The sequence below is a fragment of the Cololabis saira genome, chromosome 16 (genome assembly GCF_033807715.1).
Source record: "Cololabis saira isolate AMF1-May2022 chromosome 16, fColSai1.1, whole genome shotgun sequence".
Classification (NCBI taxonomy): Eukaryota; Metazoa; Chordata; class Actinopteri; order Beloniformes; family Belonidae; genus Cololabis; species Cololabis saira.
The window spans coordinates 12,233,089-12,260,195 of record NC_084602.1 but is presented as its reverse complement, the minus strand read 5'-3'; the positions used below and the strand labels follow the sequence as shown (position 1 = coordinate 12,260,195).

Genomic DNA, 27,107 nt, shown 5'->3' with positions numbered 1-27,107 from the left:
CTGTTTTATTGATAAGCTCCGACACAATCATTTAAGTCTTGGCAACGGTTTTTGGGTTCCTCTTCCTTGAAGGTTGCAGCAGCTCCGTGTTCATAAACTGCTCTAAGTAACAAAATAAAAAGGAAATGCTCAGAAATTAAATAATACAGTCTGTCAACAAAAGACATGCATCAGGACCGATTTTGGAGTTAAAAAGTAGTTTTTTCTTATCAGTAAGCCTTTTGCTAATTCTAGTTACTACTGTCTTAACAGGTAAGCTATAGGTATATTTTTCTCCACAAGACAACTGGTCAAGGTTAAGCCTTTTCTTTCTGGATGTCACTTTGAGATTTTAGCCCGCCCTTTATCATAACACAGTAATGCACTTTACGTTGGTGTTAGCCAGAAGTCACTTGCTCGATTGCAGTTCAAAACCCTGCTGCGCGGCTTTTAATGAATGCAAGGAAACAAAAGCAAATTAAAGCTGCAAGCAGCGATGAACGGGCCCTCGCACTCACGGCCACCGCCCCCCATAAGCATATCAGAAATGACACCACCCACGACTTCCTATGTCAAACCATTCAAAAGTTATAGCAGAAAAAAGGGACAACCAATCAGAAGAAGGGGCGGGGCTAATTCAGGCCAATGAAGGTCAGGGACTCCATAAAGAATCTGATGACACCACCCACGACTCTCAATGTCAAACCATTCCAATGTTATAGCAGAAAATCGGGACAACCAATCAGAAGAAGGGGCGGGGCTAATTAAGGCTAACGAAGCTCAAGGACTCATTACAGAGTCCCATGACACCACCCACAACTTCCTATGTCAAACCATTCAAAAGTTATGGCAGAGAAAAGTATTCTAGGGGGCGCTGTTGAGCCGTTAGGCCACGCCCATTAATGCAAACCATGAAATATCAAATTTATCGCCAAGTCTGTCTTGCATGTAAAATTTGGTGACTTTTGGAGAACTATCAAATATGGACCAATCATATTTCAAAATGGCCGACTTCCTGTTCGGTTTCGGCCATGGCTCCAAGAGACTTTTCTTTAAGTTGTGCCATGATACAGGTGTGTAGCGATTTTCGTGCATGTACTAAAATTGCGGGTGGAGTTGCCTTTATATATCAGGTGGACGCACCAACTTCACGTTTGTAAATCCTCTATTAAAACATTTTTTTTCACTTTGGTTGTTAACTCAGTTTGAGATCTTGGCTTTGGTGTTTCATTTTTGTTTCATATTTACTTTTACATATTTTTAATTCTGGAATGGTTTTTTTTCTGAACCCGTGTTTGTGTTCGCCAACTTTTGTGACAGAGTAAAGGCCCTACGACTTTGTATGCTGCAAACAGTTCCAGTGATGGAGTGGCGACCAGCCCGGGTGTGCCCCGCCTTTTGCCTTCAGAGAGTTTGGATAGACGCCATCAGATTCTCGTGCTCCTGAACAGGAATCGACTGGTATTGATAAAGGATGGATGCACTGATCTTAATCTGACTGAAAGTGAACTAGACCAAACTCCTCATAGTCGGACTAATACGCCGAATGATGTGGCTGAAGTCAAGATAATGCCTGCATTTAGATGTTCCAACGGGACTGGAACATCAAGCTGAATTTCAAGCCACTAAGTGATCCAGAGAAGAAAACAAAAGCGTACAAAACTAAATGTAAAGAGCTGCAAAGCTGTTCAATTCACTTTTCACCATTTTTCCAGTTTCCTTTCATAAGCTAAACCAAACCATTATCTGTTCTTTTGGCCCGATTAGATGCTACCAAGCTGAAAGCAGGCCGTCCACCACCTAACGTTGAGGACTGGGACATACAGTACTTTTCTCAATAAATCGAGTTCCTTTATGTGCATGTATATTAGGACAAGTCCCTTTAAATGGCCAAGTTAAAGGGGACCTATTATGAAAAACACGATATTTTTCTTGCTTTAACATCTATAAAGTGGTCTCCCCTCAGCCTGCCAACTCAGAGGAGTAAAAGCAACCAAATTCTGCAGTGTCTGTACAGCCGCCCGGATGAGCCATCCAGTGTGATGTGTCTTCTAGGAGCCGTTCAGATTCTGCGCATTTTCGTTACGTAACCAAAATGCAAACACGCCCACAACTATAAAACCGTGTAACTGCATGCGAGCGTCCGACTATCGTAGCACTGCGTAACATCGGACGCTCTCTGTCCATCTCCCTCCAGCAGCTGCCACTTTATTGAGGTTTTTGTAGAGAAATGAGGAGGTATGATAGAGATAACTTCTCATTTCAACTAACTGGATCAGCCGTTCCTCATCCATGACTGTTTCCTACAGCGCTTTCAACCGGCTTTCAATGCGAGCGACAGGAAGAAAATAGAAGCAGGGTGTCCGACAAATGTTCAGCTCAAAACGGCACGCTGCGTCGCTGCGGACAGTTAGGACAGTCCAATAGAAAATAAAGCAATGGAATTGATTTTGTCGCTGACGCTCGCTCGCTCGATTTAACGCAGAACAGTAATTCAGGCTTAACTCCGCCGGCCGGAGCTTCCACCATTTTTTCATAGCGGTGTATCGTGTCATTCAGGCAGCCAATCAGCATAGAGCCTCATTATCATAGCCTCCCCGCCCACTCAGAATCCTGCATAGATAATGAGGTTAGAAACGGTAAAGATAAAGACATGGCCCAGAGGCTGAATTTCTAATTTATATAGAAAAAACCATCAAAAGCTTGTTTTTAAGACATTCAAGGCCTGTTTAAAATAGACATTAAATGCCATGATAGGTCCCCTTTAAATTGTAGTTGTAGCACCACTAAACTGTGCATGTGATATAAGTTAAATTACCATTCATTTTTCTTTTTCATATAAAAGTGATGTTTTTATTAACAAAAAACCCCCGACAATTAATATCTTTGAATACTAATTTCCCTCTAATCACATATTGAAACAGAAATCAGGTCTGAGGTAAGAGGATCAGTAGAGCAAGTATGGGATGTAAATTCCTCTCTGGTTAGGTTTCCGTGTTAGCAAAGGATCTGTTCATGTGAAGGTTAAGAGATCATGCAGACAGACCTTTATTTCACACAAGCCAATTATCTCTGAAGCTGAGGACCAATTAACAGCTGAACCTTTGTCCTTATATGCACCTCCACCAATCAATCAATTATATAATTGCATTAATATTTAATACAACTTTTTTTCAGATTCCAATTAGCCAATCAGCTCCAGAGATGCTGTATAATGAAGAGAGAGGTCCTCAACAATAGAAACAATTAATTAGAAGCATTTTCTGGAATTAATTAACACAAGGTAGCTGAACTTGTCTTCCTGTATGAAATTTGGAGTCTTCAAAGAGTTAAAGTCCTTTTTCTTTCCTTCTTTGTGTTTTCCATTGCTATCAAAACACAAATAAAGGCTTGTAGACTGCTTATCTCCAGCGTCATTCTGAATTTGGACAGCTGAAGGGATTTTTCACAGGACACAATTAATCTTGAGAAAAGCGGCGAGAGAAAGGAAAACAGAAACAAAGGCAGGAAAAGTCATCTTGAATGACTTATCATAACTGAAAACCCCAAAACACCCATTTTTAAACTACCATGAAATATCCTAATCTGTTATGGCTGCCAGTTCAGATGCAGATTAACCTTTGACCTATGAAAGTTTCTTCTTCTTTTTTTTTTTTTTTGATGCCCTCATGGGGTCTTTACCAGTAAATCCCTCCGAATCGCTTTCTGTTACACACACAAACACCAAAGCCCACCAGGTATGCCGTTCTGTCACCCAATCTCCCCTAAACAGCACACCTCACTGCTCAGACCTGCTCCCGCCAAAGCTGCAATTACGTGCGCGCTGCCTAAAGGCCTCGGGAGTTCGCTCCCCTGTTCAATTCTCTCCTCTCTAATTACTACTGCCCTGGGACAGGTGAGAAGTCATCGCTGATAAGATCTGCTCTTTTTACCTGCAGCCAAGGCACACGTGCACACATACACACATGGCTGCAGCTGGGAGGCCGAGACGCACGCTCCGAGGCACCAGAGGGGAACCTTCTTTCTAATTATAATCTTTAGAAAAATTTGCTTTTAGACAAAATTATGAGTAAGGGGGGGTATTTTTGTCAGAAGGGTAATTTGCCAATATGATTGACTGAATACTGTTCAACACCGGGGTTAGATCTGCTCCGGTTGTATTTTCAATCATATCTTTTACAAAGTAAATTGTAATTTCAATTTGTAGACAATAACTGCAATCCGAAACATGGATTCTGACATCATCACTCCTCTGATGGGCATCTGACAAGTCGTATTATTTATAACAAAAATTCCTTTTTATCAAAGCCGTTAAAAATGAGAAATGGCTCTAGTAGCTAAAGTAGCAAAGATAAACGGCTTAGCAAGTGCATTCCGCGAGAGGTTATTTGAGCAGTGCTGAAAGATATGCAGAATATCTCAGGCGCACTATGCTGAGCTGTGCGGGTCATCAGTCAGCCGTGGACCTCCTCTCGACTGATTGCTTCCATAGGCGACAACAAGCACTTAACAGCACGTAAACAGTGTCTGTCTGATGATCTATCCCCCACGAGTAGTTTGAGAGTAAAAGGAACCATTCAGAGGCGTAATTATCATTTATCATTGGCACCGTCGCGAGGAACCGGCTGCAGTGTCAAGTAGATACAGGTAGGGATCTTAACATGGTGTACCAGAGAAAAGGGAGAGAAACTTTTTCTTCAGTTTCTTTTGTTATTCAGTAATCTGATCTTCATGTCCTGAGGCTCTAAAACAGGCGAGCACAGAGCATGTGACACCACATTAACTTCTTCCCTCAGCACTGAAGCAGTTGAACATCTTAAATGAGAGATACCAGATTTTAATCTTCGCTTTACGGACCATGTACTCGAAGTGCAGAGCTTATGCATAACGCCGCTGAGGAGTGTTTCTCACACACAATAGGGACATGCTTCGCTTATTGACAGGTTGCATTCATGTGCGGGGCGATCACCTGTGATTATTTCTCAGCTGCCACCCCCCTCCCCTCCACCCAGCCTCGCGAAACCACGGCGCACATCCCTAACACCTCCTCCCTCTGCGCTTCTTATCTTTTCATATTGTTCTCTGCTTCAATACCTTTGCCGCTGGCGTAAGTCTGAACACCCCTGCTAAGCCACAGATTAATGATTACAGCATTACTCTACTTGCCTCCCTTTTTCTCTCGAGTTACAACCCATTTTCTCCCAACTATCTTTCTCTTATCCAAATTCTGTTCTTTCTATCCCCGGTGTGTCAAACACAACTTAACCAAAATGGCACCTGAGAAGGAGTAAAAAGACAATGAAAAGTCGGGTTGGGGGTGAGGGGAGTATCGAAAACCAGCTGGCTGAGACACAAATGACAAATGAAGGCACAAGCTCACCGTAGGCGGCGACTTTGATGAGGATAGCATGGAGGCCAGATGATATCATCTCTGAGAGAAGGGATTCTTGGTCTCGGCGCCACAGGTAGGCCAGGGGCTGCAAACCAAGCCGCGAGCATCTGTGGAGCAGGTGAGAGGCAAGCAAACGTGTTCAATATTGAATATTTGCCAAGTTCAGAACAACTTCAAAGCCACTTTTAGGAGGGACGACTTCTCCATTTACAGGAAGGCTGCATCCCTGGTAGGCCTGCAGGAAATACTCCCAGCTGCCACCGCGGCCAGCGGCTGCGTTCAACAAGACAAGCACAAGACTGCTCCAGCTTAAGATGTGGCTTCTCCATTGAAACTCAAGTGAGACAAAATTCATTGCAGCCATTAGAAAGAAAGAAAAGATGTGCAAGTGGTTCAAAATTCATATTGTAACGCTTTCAGCAGGCTTCTGTGTCTAAAACATGGACTTGTCATTTTCAAAGAAGCATTGTTCTAGGCTTATGTTCAAAGATGCTGCAGAGATATTATTTATTAATCTATTGATGTTGTTCCCCCTCCCATCCTGTACTAGATTTGGGAACATACTTTTGGACAATGACAGATGATACTGACTCACCAAACCTACAGTACATAAGTACTTGAGTATTTGATACCGTTATTGCTAGATGTCTAGTTTGATGGCGATTCCAGAAAGCGAACAGCATTTTAATTAATTGCAAATAACACACTTTTGTGTTGTATTTTATGATCAGACTTTCAAATTGTGCCTATACATTTTTTCTGTGCAGATATTAGACCATTCAAAAAAAGAAAGAATACAATATACTGGATGTCTTCACTTGTAACTTTCTCTTAACCCTAGATGGCTCAACTAATTTAGCTATTTTGGCTGTAAAAGATTCAGAAATCATACTTTATCGCCCTTTTTTCAGAATGACTTCAATATCAACAGTGATGTGAACAACACATGGCTATGCCTTGTGGGGTGGCTTTATGCTATCATAACACGCCAAATGTCCCTGTACAGCTTGTTTTTTCTTCTTTCAGAAATAGTTTGAATTTTCTCAGTAGCACAAATAGTAATTTGTAAAAACGGACGAACTGGAAGGCCCATAGTAAAAATAGAAATGTAATTTCCTCCTCCTTGATTTTAGTGACTGGACACACTGTGTTGCATGTGATTTCAGGCTGTTATGTAGCTCTAGCCACCATCCTACATGCCTTGCAGTGGATGCAAACAGGGAAACACCATTTTACTGACAGAAGTATTTGATAATGTGAGAAAAGCTTGTGCTGCACCGGGTCTGCTACGAACTTAAAACAAGACAGAACAAGTCGAAACAAGAGTAGAGGGAAAAATGGAGGAATAAATCAAGAACAATGAAACGGCAGGTAAATAGTGATAATTGCAATTAGAGTTCTATTTAGCTATTATTTGAAAAAAGCTTTTTTTTTATTTTTAACAAAATGACAAGATTATTAAGAAATTAGCAGTTTAACACTTACCGGTACTTCATAAAAGCCACACCCAGCTAGTAAATGAAGTAAATAAAGTGTGTGTATATGTGCAGAACTCAGTCCAAGTTTTGGACATGCAGTGATGTGAAAAGTACAGAGGATGTACTCATTTCCATCACTGCAAGACAGAACGTGCCTCCTGAGTTCAGCGGCCCGCACGCGCTGAACTTGTGTTCGCTTTATTAGCAGAGCGTATTCGGAATCTCGAGTGTTTGACTTACACATTTTCTACGCGGACTCTCTGGTAATCGGACAGAATGGCCCCCACAGACACGGCCTCAACACCCTCCTTCTCCTGTGGGGATGAAAAGACAAAAAGAAAAACTTTTCTTACTTTTACAATTACACAGTATAGATAACTTGCGATATCAAAGTCTCCCGGGTCCCAAATGCTGCCATTTGGACAGAAACACACAAAAACATATAAGCCCCCCTCACTAAGGCACTAATGAGGACAAGGAAAACAGATTCCTGACAGGTCATGCCTCTCGGTAGACCACAATCCTGTGGGGATGTTTACACTCTGGTCATATCAAGGCCTCTACGGTCCAGCCCATATCCCCTGGAGGCTTGCACACATGGCCCTGAGAGTGAACGCGTGTGTTTATGCATACACATCTGCATGTGTGTGAGGGACTGCAGGCACGAGCGCCGGCAAAGGCCGTTTCCAGACCTTATCAGCAGCGCGGGGTGAGCAGGAGGTGAGTGCGTCTGGTCCACGCTTCCATCCTCTGAACACTCAGCCGTAAGATGGAGCTGCAGTGACAACTTGAAGTATCAGCGAAACTTTGTCTCCGTGAGTGGCATGTATCTTTAATGTTGCTAAAGGCTAATCTAATTGCTTTTCATATCATATTCATACTTCAGAAACACTGGGACAACTATGCACATGAGAGATATTGGCACAGCCTTGAGATGCGTTCAATCTCCCTACATTAAAAGCAGGCTTGATTTGGAGTGACACGCACAGACGAACACACACACACAAACTAAGAGTTTCGTACTGACACACACACGCATAGGCATAGATGCCTCCATCCCCATCTCCGTGTACCTCCTCTACCCTCTACCCTCACGCACCTGCAGATTCATTAGAACATTACACGGGCTGTAATTAGAATGAGAAGCAAGGGTAGAAGCAGTGGAGGGATGCACAAGTCTCCAGTAAATTACCTTGTAGCCATTATCAATTTCCCTAGCTACTGGTCCTTAAGATAACCCCCGCCCCTCCCTCTCCCTGTGGTCTCTTCCTGCAATTTTTCTCTGCCTGATAAACATGCTGATTAAAGCGAACAGCGTGTAAACCTTTGATACTTTCCTAAATGAAATCCATGCCCTGCCTGGGGCTTGATACTGAACTGAAATGCATTGTGCCTTACAAACACACACACACACACACACACACACACAGACACACACACACACACACACACACACACACACACACACACACACACACACACACACACACACACAGCTCCACATAGGCATGCCAGCTAATCAGATAAAGGATGTGATATCTTTGTGTGTGTGTGTGTGTGTGTGTCCAACAGCTGATATGAGGTAAAAAGCTAAACATATAGATACATACAGCGATAGATGAACTCATGGACCAAAGTTAAACACCAAGCCATCATTAGAAAGGGTTTAACTCAAGTTTTAATATCTCTACGATCACTCCAAAACTGGAATGTACATTACAGTCAATTGCACGGCCCGGTGACAGTAATTAAGCCAGACTGATAACATTTCAGCTCAGCACAGAGGGAAGAAGGCTGCAGGCGGTGCCATGTAATTCTAGGTAAGCCTCCAGGCCAACACTCTATTCTAATGCTACGATAACCTTTTTTTCCCCTGTGGGAACAGCTGTAGTTCAGGTGATTGTCTTCCTATCGGAAGATGGTGGTCCCTTCCCGTTGCCCCACCATGTGTCTAAGTGTCCTTGGGCAAGACACTAAGCTCCGATACTGCTATCGATATACCCATGGGTGTGTGACTGGAGAGACAAAAGCACTGTATACTGTAATAGGCCTGTGTTGAAAAAAATCGATTTTCTGATTCTAAATCGATGCTCATATTAATTCCTAAAAATCGATTTGTATGTCTAAAGATCGATTTTTTTTTTTTTTTTCTTCCATCATTACTTTTTTGCCTGGTGAACTTTAATCCCAGTAGTCCCAGTAGTTTTGAAAACTCCTGAACTAAAAACTTTTCTTAGAGAAAATGCTGGACATTTCAGCTTAAATTTCTAAATGTTATATTAGTTCAATGAAGTTCATAATATCTATATTTAATATAGCTTGTTTGGTTTCTCTGTTATCGGACACGGTTTGTCATGAAATACCTGAAAAATGCCGGGTGCTTCATGGCAAGCTGTGTGTCTGGTGACAGAATAAATCAGACAAGCTAAAATAATTTGTTTACTGCTTGAGCTGTTGCAATTTCTTTCTTTTTTTGCACTTTAAATGGATATTGAAATGCCTATTTGAGTTATTTATTTCTTAGTTATTTCACAATAATTATTGTGAAATTATTATTTCAATAGTTATTTTACAGTCATATAAACCAGGCAACACTAACCCAAATCAATATCGAATCGAATCGGATCAAATGGTGATAATCGATTCTGAATCTTAAGAATCGGATCGATTCTTGACATTTGAATCGATACCCAGCTCTATACTGTAAGTCGGGTGCATATACTGTAAATAATAACAAGTGAGTCCTTTATGTAAATAGGTGAATGAGAAATGAATTGCAAAGCTCTTTGTTTAAAGTAGGCAAGGTTAAAAGGCCCCATGCAGGTGTGGAACGTTTGCTATTCACCTAAATGCAACTGTCAGCTTCTACAGAGGCAAATTAAGAGTTCATGAACAGACTAGGGAAAGATGGGGAGAAAGTGAAGAAGAAACACAAATGAGACCGTGGAAGGATAGTGCAGCATCAACACCAATTTAGTCACTTAGCTTTAAACTTGGCAGGACCTGACAGATTATCGGCGCATCAGAATTACAAACAAACAACAGCTTCTTTGTGTATTTCAGTCTCTCTGTCTCCTTGCATGTGCTTTCTTTTAGCAGGCAGATTGTTGGACCTCTGAGGTTCAACTGTGCCTCGTCTAATTAAATGGCTACTCTTTTCTCTTTATCCTGCCTCTCATTATATCCAATCACAAAGCCTTAAACCGTACATGGTACACAAGCTACTAATGAGGATACTAATTTCTCACACATCCCTCATCACACATTTGTTTGTAGTGGAGATTATTGATGTGAGACCATTTGGCAATCACTTTTGGAAGTTATTATTTTTGGATGTGGCTATGTTTTTGTCGCAATCAGGAGACAGACAGGAATGGGGAGCAGCTAATGTTGGTCAAGATGTGATATTACAAATTCTGATCATATTTTCTCACGCTTTGTGGGAGAAGGTGTGGTAAAATGTTGGGACTTGAGTTCAATAAAGCGTAATAGACTCCCTAAGAGAAACAAGGTTTTGGCAGTAGAAAGTAAAAAGAAAGTTGACAAACTGTAAAATGTTGGAAATATATATATATAATACAATACGATGTGATACAACACGATGCGATACGATAAAATATGATGCAATACGATATGATGCGATACGATTTTATTGTCAGTTGACACTGAAATTCCTTTTGCATCTTAAGTAGTTCATTCAATAAGAAGACATGAATGTAAAATGCAAATCATGTACTGTAACATGAAATGACAAATGCCTATACAGAAAAACAAATAACACTCCCCCCATTGAAATGCCACATTGTACAAGAGTGCACAAGATCACTGAGTCAGCCTGTACGCAGATGCTCATTACATACAAGATTATACATTGTAGACAAGTACAGACAGCACTTTACTTCAAACAACATCATATATTACAAATAGCAGTGATTTAAGACCCTGCATTCATATTGTCCTGAGTTTAACTTAGATGATTCAGCAGAAGGATGGACTGATATACTGTACAAAAGCAATTTTAAATGTTCTACTTTTGATAGAAGGGACTTTATAATGTTTCTTTGAAGGCAAAAATTTATATTCTCTATTTGGGACATGTAAGGAGTCAGAGGAAATATTTCTGGACAACCTGGTCATGCTCTTATTGTTGCGTTCCTAAAATACTGTGCCACAATGCTCTTTGAACATATTTTAATTTGGTCATAAAGTTTTGAGAGATGATCCTTGGATACATTTTTCTTTATGTGTGTTGTTTTTAAAAGGATTCCAACATCTGAGGTGAATGTGTCACATATACCATCAGAACAACAGTTATCTATGGAATAACCCATGATCCAGAAACACTCCTTCACTGTACCATGTCCACAATTACTTCATTTGCTGCATGAAAATACTTTTACCACTCTCTCTCCACTCCCTTTCTACCTATACTGTCTGAAATCCACATCTAAAAGGTTCTCGAGTCCTGACTCTGCCTGCATCAATAGCTCATCTCAATTTGAGACCGTATCCCAAATATCACATGTCCCTCCTTCTAACAGACAGTGGAAGTCACTAAAATACAGTAGCACTAAGGTGGTCTATCTATCTGAATGGATCCAACATGTTAAAGCAGACACAGCTCACCACTTGGGAGCTCACCAAATATGATAAATGGTAAGCCTTTGAAGCATGTTGAATCTGAAACAAAACAGATGGTTCAGCGTGTTGTGACCAGACAGTGGAGTAAATGATGCCATAGTCATTGCGTGACATATCACTGGCACATAAGAGGACTGCAATCCATCAGAGCATTCGTTCAGGAATGCTGCAAATTTTGAAAAAGGCAGCAAACTGCATTTCAACACAAACCAGAAACTGTTGCGTGGTTGAGTCGTGCCAGCGTGCAATTTCACGGCATTATCAGTCACACTATCCGGGATGCAGCCATTTATGATAAAATTGCTGAAATGCTCTATGCGATAGGTGCCTACAGAAGCAAACGGCAAGTGATTCATGACCTGAAATCACTCCGGAAAATAAATCATGACATTAATGATCATTATTCCAGACGTATCAGTGGGCAGGAATATTGGACATGTTATGAAATGAGTAGTTCCATATGGGGCAGCAGGTGGTTGGCAAGTCCCACTGCTCTTGTGAGCAGTTTGGATGTGGAATCAGGAATAAAAGGGAGGAGTGACAGGAGCAGCCAGCCAGCTTCAACTGAGAATGAAAAAGAGGCTAAAAGGTCCTGAAGTATCCTATTTAATACAGATGACTGTTGGCAAGTGTTATTTTATCGGAATTTAAAGGTCTGTCTGAAAGGTTACATTTTCTCTCTCCCAGTGGGTTGCAAAATGACGCATAAATGGTATTTGTGTATGAAAGCAGTATTGGTCTTTGGACCATTTTTTTTTATATTTAAATATTTTTTATAATATTTTTTTTTTTATTTAAATTTTTTTTAAATATTTTTTAAAATATTTTTAATCCCCGATTTTTTCCCATTTTTACCACTCCCGTGCTCCTAGCTAAGTCAGTCCTGGGCATTGCTCCCTCTACCAACCCTGAGCTCAGGTCTCCTCCTTATCCTGAGGAGTGAGCAGGCGGCCGGACGTAGCGCGTGGAAGGATCACGTTATTCCGGCCAGATCATCCTCACCTCATCTGGTGGCCCGGTTGGCTGCTGCATGTTTTTGTGAGGGTAGCTCACATTAGCTACCCAAGGGAACACGGGGAGAACATGCTAACTCCACACAGAAAGGGCCTTTCCAACCCCACCCAGGGTGTGGGCACTGAAGTCATGGGCAGAGCTGCCTTAACCTAATGTTAGGCCCTGGGGCTAAGAGGTTTTGTAGGCCCCCCATCCCCTCGTCTTACATAGTCTTATTATAAAAAAATCATATTTTGATTAACGTATCACTGAGCCCACTTGAGTATAAACACAAAATACACTTTTTATGACACTAACAACCACACACAGCAAACCAAGATGTGTGAAAGTATATAATATAATTAACACACAGTAAAGCTGTATTTTTTGGATCACTTCCACTTTTTATTAGAACTGTAAAATACAGACTGCTGCTGAACTGACTCATGGGGGAACTCAACACGCACTTCAGCGCCCACAGCGTCCCCGGCGGGAATTGAACCCAGAACCTTCTTGCTCTCAGACGGCTGCACTACCAGCTGCAGCACCGTGCCCCTTGTAAACAACATTTTGATTATTAGAGCTATTCCATGTAATAAATGATTAACAAAAGCAAGAATTACCATCACAAATTAAGTACAAAATCCCAACCTACCTGTAAAATCTTGAAAGGAAAATACCAAAAATGCTAACTAATAAAATCAAGAGGATTCAAAGACAACTAGAGCTACCAGGCTTTCACTAAACCAGCACCATCCTAAAACCCCAAGCCATAATTAAAAGTATTTAATTATCTTAACTATGATAATAAGTTGAGTTGACACCTAGTTAATATAAAGATAAATACATGCAGAGGTCAGAAGCCCCAAAAGGTTTATTCTTTTGCTTCTTCTTCTAGACTGTTGGTATACAATTTGAAGATACTTACAAACAACAAAAAAAACAACCTTAAATGACTCTCGCTTATTTGAAAAGAAAGAAAAAAAAGCCTTATCCGATTCCAGGACCTGAGGCCTTGCATCAGCTCATGCTCAGAGAGAGGTCCACTTCTGGCATGATGTTGTGCAACAGTTCAAAACCCCAGCAGCTCTGTCAGAGGCAGATTAAACAATGGCATGGCCTGGCTTTCCCTGTCCTCTCTGGCGGGCCAAGAAGCTATTAATGAGGATCTATAGCCCAGAGCAATGGAACTCCTTAGTCCCCCCAGCCATGTCCATCAGGGTACTTAGCCCCATGCAGTCATTAACTTCTGTTACTAATTGTCAAATTCATTAAACTAATCCTTCCCCCATATCCGGATGTCTCCTGTGGAAATAGATGGAGAGGGCTGAGTTATTAAGATGTCAGCTGCGGAGAAGATTAAGGCCAGCAGACATGCTCCACAAAGAAACGACACGGCCATTAAACTCTATATCAAGGTAGCGTGCGTGATATACTTTGTAATTATATATACATTCATCTTTGTAAGGGAGTAAAAGACTGGTTCGAATGTATTCACAGTCACAGACATGCCTTCAGTCAAGAAATCTATCTGCCCCCAAAGATACATAGATGGAAATCATCAAGAAAAAGAATTCAACTTAAGAATACAGCTATTTTATTAGCTTTAAGATTTAAAAGGTACTTACCAATGCCACATAGTCACTCGGGGTAATGTTCAACAGTTCAAATCATTAACAGCAACAAAGGCAATTAGAAAGCCATAAAATATTTAAAAATTCAATATTCATATTCATATGGAATACATCAGAACCCTCATTAACTCTTTCTCAATGGCTGTCACAATGAGGTCTTAATTATACACCCTAACAATACAAAGCTCCAATTTGCAAAAATGGTGGGTTTCCAAAATGAGTGCTTCCGTCTCTTCTGACAACCGGGAGCCCGGCGATGCCAGGTCATAACTATTACACACAAGGCCGTCATTTTCCAGAACAAAAATCCTCTTTTTATCAAGTCCAAAGTTGTTGATGCATGCATTATTGTTGCCTCCTGTGGGAAGTGTGCTCGTCTGTGGTGGCAGGCAGGTGGAGAAGGTGGTGAATTTAATTAAAGTGCTTTGAATGACAGTTGCTCAAGGGCAACCGGGGTACGATCACGTATTCTCAACTACTGCAATCAAAACATCACATCATCACCAGATTTGACCTCCCAGCCTTCAACCCCGTACCCACTCTGCTCCAGCATGCCTCTCCCATCCATCCTCCTCTCTATTACTCCCCCTGGATCCATCAAGTAAGTGACTGGATGGATGCAACACGGTTTTAATGCCGCCTGCATTAGGTCAGCCCTGTTGTAAGGTTGTAATGGAATGTGATTGTTCTCTCCGTTGTTTGCCAACGTGGCAAGAACATTGAGAGGGGGGGTTGTTTTAGATGCGAAAGTAGATTTGAGACAGGAGATAGGGTCAAGTAATCGTGTTTAATGTAATGCTGACATAGTCCCGGGGCGTGTAGGGGTATCTTGACAGCTCGGATGTGCCAAACTGACTGGAAGCTTAGGGTGAGGTAAGTGGGGGCTGCTTATTTGTTGCTCATTATCATTCTGTATAGACCAAGGTGACAACCGGAGTAGGTAAAAAAATGACAGGCAGTAGGGATATCTGTCCCGGATATTGTTTCTAGCAAATATAATGGGTATTCGAGGGGTAAGAAAATGCACAAAAACTACAAACTGTGTCTGATTTATTATAATAAAACAACAGGAGGATATGCCAACTTAGTGAGAATGTTTTTATAAAACAAACATCAGCCAAGATCTTGTCGTAGAAGGCTCCCAGGGACACTCCCATCACTAAACTGGCCTTGCTCGGATTTTAAAGAAAATATTGAATATTGGCCCTCATTTTGTTCTTTTAGATGGGCTGGCAAGATTCCTCATTAGGATCAGTCTTTAACCAAACAGAGAAAAAAGAAAAAGCAAAAGTTCTCACTTAGCCTTGACTGGTTCCTCAGACGATGTAGGTCACAGTAACAAGAACAGGAGAGAGGAAGCCTAGCAGGGTACGATATGCTGAGGCCACTATACAGGTGTGACCGGTCAACAGAGGATATGACATGACACATTGTCTGCACAGCGCGATGACTGAGGGAGTAGAGTCAGCCCACAGAAATGTTATGAGTGACAGGCAAGTGTACACTGATTAGGGCATGATGAACTCCCAAAAACAAAGATTTTATCCATGAAGGTGCTTTTGCAGCATTTCATGCCTGACTTTGTATTTGCACAGTTCCCCTAGCCTGAAGTTTAGACAAGCACATGCACACAAACACACGCACATAGTCTGCATAGTGATTCATTTACAATGACAGAACTGTTTTGAGCAATAGAGCCTGAGCATAAATATGCCATGCTGCACAGCTGGAAAATGTAGAAATTCATCAGGGTTAAAAATGTAGAGAGATTAACGTTTCAAGGGTTTCCTCTTAGATATATATGGTTGCGTAAACACAGGCCCAGCCAGTTGTCAGGCAAGGAGGGAGCGGGCCTTAGCCAAAGCAAGCACAAAGTCCTGGTTTCAGCAAAGCCAAGGACGAGGAAGCTTTCCATATCAACACACACGGAAAACTAAATGTAGGAGAGCGGTGGAGAGACATACCGCCATTTATTGATGTATGTGAATGTATGAAAACTTGTAATTCGAGCAAACAAGCTTAGTTATTAATGGTTCTTAAAAATAATATTCTACATCAATCAAAAATAATGTTTTTTTTTTCTTGTGGTTCATTAACTGATTTAGGGGGATTTGGGGAACTCGGGTTACTTCCTCCCAATGTTCAAGGTCTTCCACCAATTAAAGGATACGAAGCTCTCACAAAAAAAAAGTATTACAGATATTTATTTTTTTTCATTTTTGGCTAGAGTGAGAGTTTGAGCCTCTCAGACAGGAAGTTAACTCAACAGAGCAAGGAAAAAAATCAAAGAGCAAGTCTCATGCAGCAGAGGTAAACTATGTCAGTTGTTTTTTAGTTCTATAACAGGCACCAAATCCAAATGGTGAATGCAAGAACATGCATTGATGTCCATGTATACACACACAAACATGCTGTGGCCCATGCACACGCACACGCACACACACACATACTTGCATGCATACGCAAAAACACACACTCCAAAATGTAAATGTTTTTCTGGTGAGGTCAGGTTCCAGGCTCTTGGCATCAAGGCCCTCCTGTCCTCCATCATCCATGGTGCCAACAGATATCATGTACCCCCTTTCCACTCCCCATAGAGAGACTCGAGGAAAATACAGCAGTTTAAGCCACTCTCCAGACTCCAGACAGAGTTTCTCTACAGATGGTTATGACTTTAACTGCAGGAGGTGAGGAGGCTTGTCATAAATATTTCTAGAGGGGAATGGTTCACAAAACAAAGCACAAAAGTCTGTTCTGACTGGATGAATGGGGTTTTTGCAGAAAAGCTTCACAGTATTCATTATCATCCTGTTATGAGACAGACAGTGATAAACTAACACGAGTAGTTGTTGAAACTAATAGTGGTCTGACATCAAGAAAACATGCAATGGCAAAAAGAGATGGGACATTTTAACAGATTCCCCTTAGCATTTATCATCTCCAATTAATTTTAAAGAAATTATAACAAAATATTATCTGCAATTAGATATTTATATTTACACAAGTAGAGATAACGAGCATTGTTCATTATCGTCAGCCGATGTATCAAACTTGAATAACGTCTAGAAACTCGGCCTGTTACAATTAGTACTTAATCATGTAATTGCAATTACTTCAGATAAATGGGGTCATGTCAGGATAATCATCATAGATGTTTTCAAACAGGGAAAAGAAAAATAATTGAGACAAACTGACAAAAATGATGTATTTCCACAGTTGACAATCTTTTAATGACATTGTCGAACCCCTGTCTACTGCTGTGGACATATCTGACATGCACGACGGTTATTCTTTACAAAGTGAGGAGTTAATTATTAAATGATCACTTGGTTTATACTAAAATAGCGTCTGGGAAAAAATGAACAGAAAAGGACAATTAAATCGTAAATAATTATTTCCATAACAAATAATTTATTAAAATTTCATAGTCATATCAGTCCCACTAGATACAGCCATGATGAATCCGGCACTACAATAAAATAATAGTTATTGTTGTTAAAAATAGAATAAAATAGAAATGCACACTCCTCCTTATGCCCTTGGCAATGTGAGATAAGACTATCAGCTTCAATCACTGCTAAACAAGATTGGGCAAAGTACATTAAGCAGAAAAAAATACAAACAACTAACAAAGGTTTTGAGGCCTGACTCTTTATCTAATGTTTGTGGGGACTGCTAGAGTCAGTTGGTGGGAAATGGGCCTGCTTCTAATAGATCCTGTCCCACCACTTCCACATGGCCAGCAAACAATGCACAGTGCCATTATCTGAGCACTAATGCTATCCTTCCTCATGTGCAAAACAAGCCCAATCTCAGCCCCGCGGCCACCGCGTCGGCCGGGCCAGAGGAACGCATTACAAAGGTTACCGCACGGAGACAGCTGTTTGAGGCGATCTGCACTCATTAATACTGTAATACCTCCTTAACTTAAGTATGGAAACTTTGTTGAAATGTAATCATATGAAGAAAAAAAGGAAAAAAAAGTGTGCCACAAGTAGGGCTGGGCGATATATCGAGATTTTAATATATATCGATATATTTTCAAACGCGATATGGTACGAGACAATATCGTTTATATCGATTTAAAAAAATATATATATATATATTTTTTTTTTTTGATTTTGATATAGCTTATTTGGTGACAAATTGACTTGAATGTTTTATTTGAGATTTGCACAAATGTTTTGTTATTTGCTCAACTGTCAACCTCAGTGGAAAAGTCTGCCTGTTACTGTCTACATTGTATTAATTGCACAGTGTATTTTAATTTAATTGTTATGCAGGAAAGGGAAATTTGTTTTATTTTATTCAAGAAGCATTTTTATTCTATATATGCAGGCAGTTTATTTTTATTTTATTTGTTTTATACATTTTGATATTGTGCAGACCTCTGTTAATAAAGGAACCTGTGTGACATTTGGCACGAGGCTTTGTATTAAAACTGACTGTTTTTCTAAGGGTTTGCCTCAGAAAAAAAATGAAGCTAACAGAGATGCTATGCTATAATTCTTTGGGGGAAACCCCAATTATGGCACAGAAAAAATATCGAGATATATATCGAGTATCGCCATTCAGCTAGAAAATATCGAGATATGACTTTTGGTCCATATCGCCCAGCCCTAGCCACAAGTGATCATCCGTTGCTTGTAAGCTACTTCCAACAACACCATTTAGAGGTCTTGCAGCCCCACAAACCAACTGCAACAAGCATCCATTAGCTTTATTATTGATCTCCCCTCCTAAACCCTTGCTGTGACCCCAGAGGTCATGATTTATGTATTAAGCAGCTTTTTAAAGAAATCCATTTTCCTGTTGAGCCCCCGATGTACGTCTAATGCGGCACCATGCCGGTAATCAGAGAAGGGCTGGGTGTTTGATTTTGAAACCCCCCCCCACCCCTCTACCACCACCCTTTCCTAGTTCACACCTCTCCTCAACATCTTGTCTCACAACACCTCAGCTGCCTAATCAATACTACAGAGCTCCTGGATCAACAAGAGATTCCTCCTCCTCCTCCTCCTCCTCCTCCTCCTCCTCTGTCTTTCTACTACCTTCTCCCTCCTCTCCCTTCGGTTTTTTCTTCCTTCTTTCCTCACAGCAGGATGCAACCCCATCCGGACACTCGTGAACAAGAAAGTGGCGGGCTTCTGAAGGGTCCGGATGAAAGTGTGACAACAATACAAAAGGGAGAAAACGATGTTAGTGGAAGAAAAAAAAAAAAAAAGAAGGAGTGAGGGTGCAGGAAGAATGAAAAATAGCGTCTGGACTTGCGGACAGACTGGCCCAGTGATCTCAGAGGGCCCACTCCTATGTGATCTTCGATATTACAGAACGACTATAGCAGCTGAAGGGGGGGAGGAAGGGAATTGGTGTGTATTTTAGGAGAACCGAGGAATAAGGGAAGCGTTTTAAGAGGATTATCACGCTAAACACTAGGTTTTTAAACACACAGCAGAAGAAGGAAACATTTCCACTTAGTTTTCTTTCCAGGACTTTCGTGAGTCGTCTTGAGCACAAATAGATGAACAAATGAATCAGGGGGCTTCAGATGTTAATTGACCCGTGATCATGCTTAACCAAGAAAATGAGAGAACCTTTTTTTAAAAAAAAGCAGCATTTCTGGAAAGCCGAGTCCCTCACAGGATAGGAAATTAGATATGAAAGTAACATTTCCATCGTTCTCCAAGCCGGGTCTCGGTATGACAGAGATGTTACAGCGCTGCTAATTAGAGCTGGCGGAATAGAACATGTGCGTAGATATCATCTATTGTTCCTCATCACTCTAATGAGCTTAAATGTCTTTGTCTTTATTCATCAGCTCAACGGTTTCAGAGTTAGCTGCAAGAGTCAGTTTCTTTTTATCTATTTCTGTTTTATCACGTGCAATACACATCCAACGACGGGAGCTAAAACTGTCCACCGCAGAGGCTGTGATGTTGCAAAAATGGAAATATCCCTTAAAAATTGTCATTAGCCACGAATAATTAATAGGATCTACTGCTGTGCAACTTCAGTTGGTTTGCAGTGAGGTCTGGATGAGAGCGGTGGGAGCACCTCTGTCTAACCTGCAGCGTTGAAAGAAAGGAAGCTGGTGGAAAGAAGAAAGGCAGAGGTGTGTAAGGAGAACAGAGATAGACCTGTTATCGTGTAACAGAGGCCCGGTTTGACCTGACCTTGAACACACGGGCATGCATGCAGGCGCACACACACACACACACACACACACACACACACACACTCACGCAGGGTCACCGGGCATAAAGAGCCACTGTGTCAGGTCACAGAACACAGAGAGAAGGATAAAGGACTTGAGGGATGTGATATGACTAATATGAGGGGTTTTGCAGGCTTTGGGCAGAGAGGAGAGGGGGGGGACTGGCATTACAGCCAGGGGTGGCTGACACTGTTGATCTGTATCACAGATCAGAGCAGATCATACAGAAGAAAGCAAACCAACCGCAAAATGAAGTGTGGGCACACAACTTCCAAAATTGTATCCAAAAAAGCAAAAAAAAAAAAAACAAACTTAAAAGTAATTTTGCACTTAGACAGACTCATCTTTTATGTCCCACTTAAATCTCAGTTTTGTTTTGAAGTCCAACAGATGACACAGTCGTGACGTTTATTCTGTGAAAACACATCCTCGAGATAAAAATGTTTAAAAAGTTCTGCTCCAAAACTGTAAATTCTCCCGCTCACGCAGCGGGTTCAAAGATCAGCACCTAGCAGGATGAGACAGGGTACGGTGCGGCTTGCATTTCTATCAGGTTACATACTTCAAAGAAACGCTGCCATGCCCAACCAGCGATGAGAGCAAAGGGGCCAAGAAAGAGCCACGCTGTCATTGTGCCATTATTGCTCCTGCCAGGGAATGGATAGCTGTTTTTTTTCTTCTCCCCCCCCTATCATAATTGGGTCTTTCTTTTTTTCTCTATCAACAATGGTTCTGAAGAAAATGATCTCTTCCTTTGAATCTTGTGAATGGCTCCAAATACTCTCAGAGGTTCTCAGTTTGCTGATGGGAGCGGCCCATAGATGGCACTGTTGACTCATGCTACGAGTTTGCTGCCACTTTTGCGAAGGAGGAGGAGAGCGGAATATCCACTTAAAACTCATCAACTCTAGATCTGAGGAAAAAAAATCTTTCATATACACTCAAGTGTCAATATCCAAATATAATCTTGTAGCTTCTAATTAATTCAAACTGCTATAGAGAATCTTTCAAAATATCACACTCTTCCAAACAGAACTTTTTTTTCCTCGTGCTAAAACTGTTCCTTTCCAGCGATGATGATTTCACAACTTAAAAGTGTTTTTCCCCCTCTTTCTGCCTCTCCCATTACCTTATTCATTCTTATAGCACAAAAGAAACGTTTATTTTTCCAAAGAATTTTAAATTGGTTGAAACTGCTTTGAAGAAAAACATTGGAGATGGTGGTGAATAAGTTTATGTTTTTAAATAGAGAAAATTAAATAAAGTTAACCACCTGTACTTAGGCAGAGCACATGGATCAGGTCAGTCGACTTAATAATTAGTGAGAATGCCAAAAAAAAAAAAAGGAGCTGCAGAGAGCAAATGAAATAGAAATTTGAGAGGTCAAACTCTGTTCTTATGGCTGCAATCACTCAGTGAGCGAGAGAGGCGTCCTGGTTTTAATGCTGAGGGATTGTTGATGGCTGTGAGACAGGTAAACAACTGGAGGTCTGCAAGCCTGCGAGGGCCCCGTGGGACTTCATCTGCCCTGATCTATGGCCTGCCTGACTGGTGAAGTCAGAACAAGAGAAGCCCTGGAAATGGGAAATTAGCAGGCTTTAGCCATTAGACTCTGACCACAGCCAGAGCCGGTATTGCATCACATACCACAAATATGTCTGCTATTTAACTGTGAATAATCACGGGAAGACAAGAAACAAGAAACCGGACTGGGAGCGTGTATACTCGCAACAAAACACTAAACCGAGAGCTGTTTTTCAGATAGTCAAATGTGTGAAGTCTGCTATTTATACAGAAGATTACAAAAAATGACAAGCAGGGGCCGTGAAATGCCTTCAGGCCGCTTGACTGGCCGTTGCTGCTAAGGTGGTTTGTGTGGACATGTCGAAGCCCTGAAGCAGTCCTGTGCTCCAGATGAACATGTCTCCACACAGACCTTCAGAGAGGACTGTGCTCACACCCCCATCCCTCTCATTTCCACCACATCAAGCCAGCTCCCATCTCAACAAACTCCTATCCACCATCCCCTTAAGAGGCGCTTAATTTTTGATGCTCCCAGCTACAATAAAAGGTTGGCTTTGGGTGCAGGGGGGTAAAGTATTACACAGGATCAATCCCCACTGCCTGTTTGTGCTGACAGCAGTGAGAGTTTGCGATGCTGTTGAAGTTTCTGTCCAGGTAGCTTCCTCATGGCTGCAGGCGGTCAGACAGGCAGGCAGGCAGCAGGCAGGCAGCGTCAGCGGTGAGTTAAACACACACGCGGCTCAAACCTGTCAGTCAACCACCCTGCACGGCAATCGGACCACCGGGGTCTCATACATAATTTGCCGTCAAATTAATTTTATTAAAAAGTGGTGTTTGATCAAATATTAATTCAGTGATTAATTTTTTGCATCTGATCTTCTGTCATGTGAGATAAAAAAAAAGTGGAAATATTCCTGTGAAGCCTTTGTTGAAGGGCACCTCTTTCCAACTTTGTGCATAAAACTTTGATCAACTGATGCAACGGGGGACACTATTGTTCAGTGTGAGGTGAAAACAGAAACTAACTTCACTTAGTTGAGAAGTTAAAGTACTAAACGAGACAGACCAAGAGCACGAATATGACTTTTTACTCTCCAAAGCAGCTTGGTTGGATGAACTGTTGGTGTATATCTACTAGCGCAGCGGGGCAAAAAAGTATTTAGTCAGACACCAATTGTGCAAGTTCTCCCACTTAAAAAGATGAGAGAGGCCTGTCATTTTCATCATAGGTTCACTTCAACTATGAGAGACAGAATGGGAAATAATCCAGGAAATGGCATTGTAGGATTTTTAGTGACATAATTGGTAAATTCCCTGGTAAAATAAGTATTTGGTCACCTACAAACAAGCAAGATTTCTGGCTTTCACAGACCTGTAACTTCTTCTTTAAGAGGCTCCTCTGTCCTCCACTCACTACCTGTATTAATGCACCTGTTTTATCTAGTTATCAGTATAAAAGACACCTGTTTTAACTGGTTATCAGTATAAAATACACCTGTCCACAACCTCAAACAGTCTCACTCCAAACTCCACTGTGGCCAAGACCAAAGAGCTGTCAAAGGACGTGAGAAACTAAATTGTAGACCTGCACCAGGCTGGGAAGACTGAATCTGCAATAGATAAGCAGCTTGATGTGAAGAAATCAACTGTGGGAGCCATTATTAGAAAATGGAAGACATACAAGACACTGATAATCTCCCTCCATCTGGGGCTACACAGTTTCTTCATTATTCAGACTTATATTATTTACCTTCTAAAACTACAGAACCCGGCGGTGACATCGGTACAAAAATTGTTTTTCGTGATCATAAAGATACTAATAAAGAAATATACACTGGCAAGGCAGTGTCTTAATAATGGACTGCTATGACATATGAGATTAATTTTAATGTACAGCTCAAGTATAGATGAGTTAGATTTAATTTCATGAGCATATTAATATTGTAAAATGTGGCTGTTAACAGAATTATTAACAAAAGACATTATCAAACTCCAAGGCACCATAATACACAAGGTTGCATTGTAAGTGATTACAACTCATCATTTCTTGTTTTATGTGTCATGTCTTGCTAAATTCTGGAAATGGGCAACAACCTTCTGGTACTTTTACTCCAAACCTGAATATTTGGTGTGCCATTCTAATAGTATGAAAAAACCCCACAAAAACTTAAATATGTATAAATGATGTACAACATTAAATTATGTTTTCTTGAAATGCAAGCAAAATCACATACAGTGTTTGATTTTGTTCAACATGTGGCGGTACCATAATATTGTCTTAATTTTATGTCCTTTTTTTTTTACCTACCGTTGTAAAAAGCTGCCACTGTGAAGCAAAAATAACATTAAAATACAAGCAGATATTTTGTATTCAATAAGCTGAAAAATAATAGAGACAGCAGTAGGGTGCTTATGACAAATTATTTCTTTTGACTGTATCAATAATTCTGATAAATTATGTTTGATGTTTAATTTTCCGTAGATTTGAAGATGGCCTGAATGAGCAGCTTTAACACTCTAGGATAAGGAGTAAAAAATAAAAAAAAAGCCTTTAAAGCAATTGCAAACCAACAAACTCCAATATAGTGTTACCCCAACTATTTTTAATGACAAAGTAGTAAAGGATGCAATTATTTATATTTATATATATATATATATATATATATATATATATATATATATATATGCGTGTTAAACAAGAAATAGTATATCTTTGTAACAACCATCCAGACCTGTCTCATTGCATAATCCAATCTTTCTAGAAACATTTTTTGCATGCAGGCTGCAAGTGAAAATGTGTCATTTATTGAACTGTAGTTTGTCATTTACCATAGCAAAGTAAATGTTGAAAATAATATCACAATAAAATCAGAAGAGCAGAAAAATGTGATTTGAATTAGATGCCAGTTTATTCCAGTATTTGACAACCAGTGAGTCAGAGTATCTCTTTTTCTTTTAAATATAGGGGGGTTTCTCAACGTCATTTTATAATAAAGAACTGTATCGTCCTTCATTTTTGTTTGTGCTTTCTAAAGCATTAGCTATAAAGAAATAGATGAATAAATTATGCACAATGTGTGTGAATCAGAATGAATAAATAGAAGTGCATGTGCTTCTTCATCATCAAAATGTTATGTCCAGAAAACCCAGAGACACATGGTAAAAATTTATTTTTGCAGTGTACCTTGACAAGGTGCAGCAGCTGGTACAGATCCTCCACCTCGTCCCCCTCTGTCTCTGTGTAGTTCCTGCTGGTGTCGAGGCTGGAACCCTCAATGGTGCGTCTGTACAGAGGCAGGTCCATGGCCTCAGCAAACAGCTCTATAGCCTGGTGGCCCACTGTCTGGTACATGTAGCTGTCCAGCTCATCTACGGCACCAGAAAATGTATGTTAAAGTCGGTATTTGATATTAAAACAGAAGCATGTGTATGTGAAGGGGTTAAAAGTTATGTGAAGGTCACAGGAAGTGATGTTGCAAGTGCTTTTGAAATGACTGAGAGTAAACCAACCACCCACAAGTCAATTTTAGCTAAAGGCTACATCTGTTGTTTTCTATTTCATATCAGTTGGATATTTAATATTAAATGAAAACAGGAAAATGCTAATACTGAAGGATATTTTTTTTAAAGAAAGATTTCCATCACTGTAAAAAAATCAATGGTAAAAGTGTTAAGAGTCACATCTGGAGAGGTGATCAATAAAATGTTCATGTTTGGAGATGAACTAAAACTATGGCCTTGCAACTTAAATGTTACTGGTGTAATCTCCACATAATGTAAATCTGGACGCATAAAGTGAGTGAGCAGCATTTGGTTCCTCATTAGCATGTGCTGCTTGGTCAGCACTATGCTACACAGCTTTGATGGAAGAATGTAACTATATAAATGCACAACCAGTCTAGCAGTGGCTGTTTAGAAGAGTGAGATTTATTATACAGTGTCCAGGAAGTGAAACATAGTTTGGGTAAACTTTTGAAGATGATCAATGCCAACCCCTGTCATTTTCTCAAAATCTGCATCAGGTCAGAATACAAAAAAAAAAAAAAAAAAAAATCCAGTGGTGTCTGAAAGTTTATGAACTCCTTTGATGGCTCTACAATTCTGTATAAATAACACCAACATCGAATCAATCAAATTATACAAAGTATTACATATTTGAGGGAAATGATCCAATATCCCATATCAGTCATATTCAAAAGTATCTCCTCAAAAGTGCAGCTGGAAAAGCTCTGGCCACAGGATTGTAGCCACATGATTGAGTTAACCTGTATGAGCAGGACGCAGGTTGGCCAGAGCCACGATCTGCTGCCCCGCAGAGACGCACTGCATCATGTTGTAGCAGCTGTCTTTACCTCCACTGCAACACAAAACAACACAGAATCACACAGAGAAACCCAGGCGTGAGTAAACGGAAGCCTTATGCATTCAAGTACAGGTGCATTTAGTCAACAGTGATGTGATGCGGTACAAGTGTAATTTTGCTGCGAAAACGGTGTTTATGACAGTAGCGGCGGTATACCACATTTATATATATATTATACGCTACTTTACTATCGTATGCAAACGTATATTACCCTATAGTCAATAACATCACGTTAGCATGAGCTGGACAAAATAGCAGTTATAGTCTTGAATTAAATAAGAGATAAAATGCAGCCCCTTCTGTAAAGTGCAAAGAACATCGGTGACAAAATGAATTAAGACGTGATTACCTTATCAAAGCAACCACCTTCATGTTCTTTTATCCTCCTTAAAAGTTTAGTGACACAAGAAAGATGAGGTTATAATGAAAGGGAGTGATAACTGTCCCTAGCAACCGCTCAGTGTACACAACAACACGTGAGCGCATGTTTCCGGGTTGAAGGACCCCGATTATAATATGAGACGCCTTTTAATATGCCTGAAGGAAAATCCGTACCGATTCTTCCATACGATTCTGTTGCAAGTGTTTTTGTTTTTTCTCAACACTCAATGATCCGTTTTTAAAATATTTTTTAAACAGACACGTTAATAAACTCTAGCTGTTAATATTGTTAACATGTTAATAATAGTTATTGATAGTTATAATAGATTACACAGACCTAAAGTTATAATGTGTTGAAAAACAATTTATGAATGAATAAATATTCAGTGAATGAATATTGCTGAATATATATATATACTGAAATATCCAAATACAAATCTTTTAAAGCCTCAGTCGTCCACAAAACAGCTAATGCGGGTTGCTAAATCTATTTCTAATGAAACAAATT

The 27,107-nt window shown here is 40.4% G+C and overlaps 1 protein-coding gene across 2 annotated transcripts in view; it reads right to left on the bottom strand.

The window, feature by feature from the left end:
- The window catches only part of dph6 (diphthamine biosynthesis 6), a 71,309-nt gene extending 44,620 nt beyond the window's left edge, over positions 1-26,689 (bottom strand). For both annotated transcript variants that reach the window (XM_061744265.1, XM_061744264.1), the window contains exons 1-5: positions 26,568-26,689; positions 26,121-26,212; positions 25,040-25,224; positions 7,090-7,163; positions 5,360-5,478 (exon numbers count right to left, since the gene is read on the bottom strand). In XM_061744265.1, coding sequence (XP_061600249.1) covers positions 5,360-5,478; positions 7,090-7,163; positions 25,040-25,224; positions 26,121-26,212; positions 26,568-26,590 — 493 coding nt within the window. In that variant the 5' untranslated portion in view covers positions 26,591-26,689. The remainder of the gene's footprint in view (positions 1-5,359; positions 5,479-7,089; positions 7,164-25,039; positions 25,225-26,120; positions 26,213-26,567) is intronic.
- Positions 26,690-27,107: the final 418 nt, after the last annotated feature.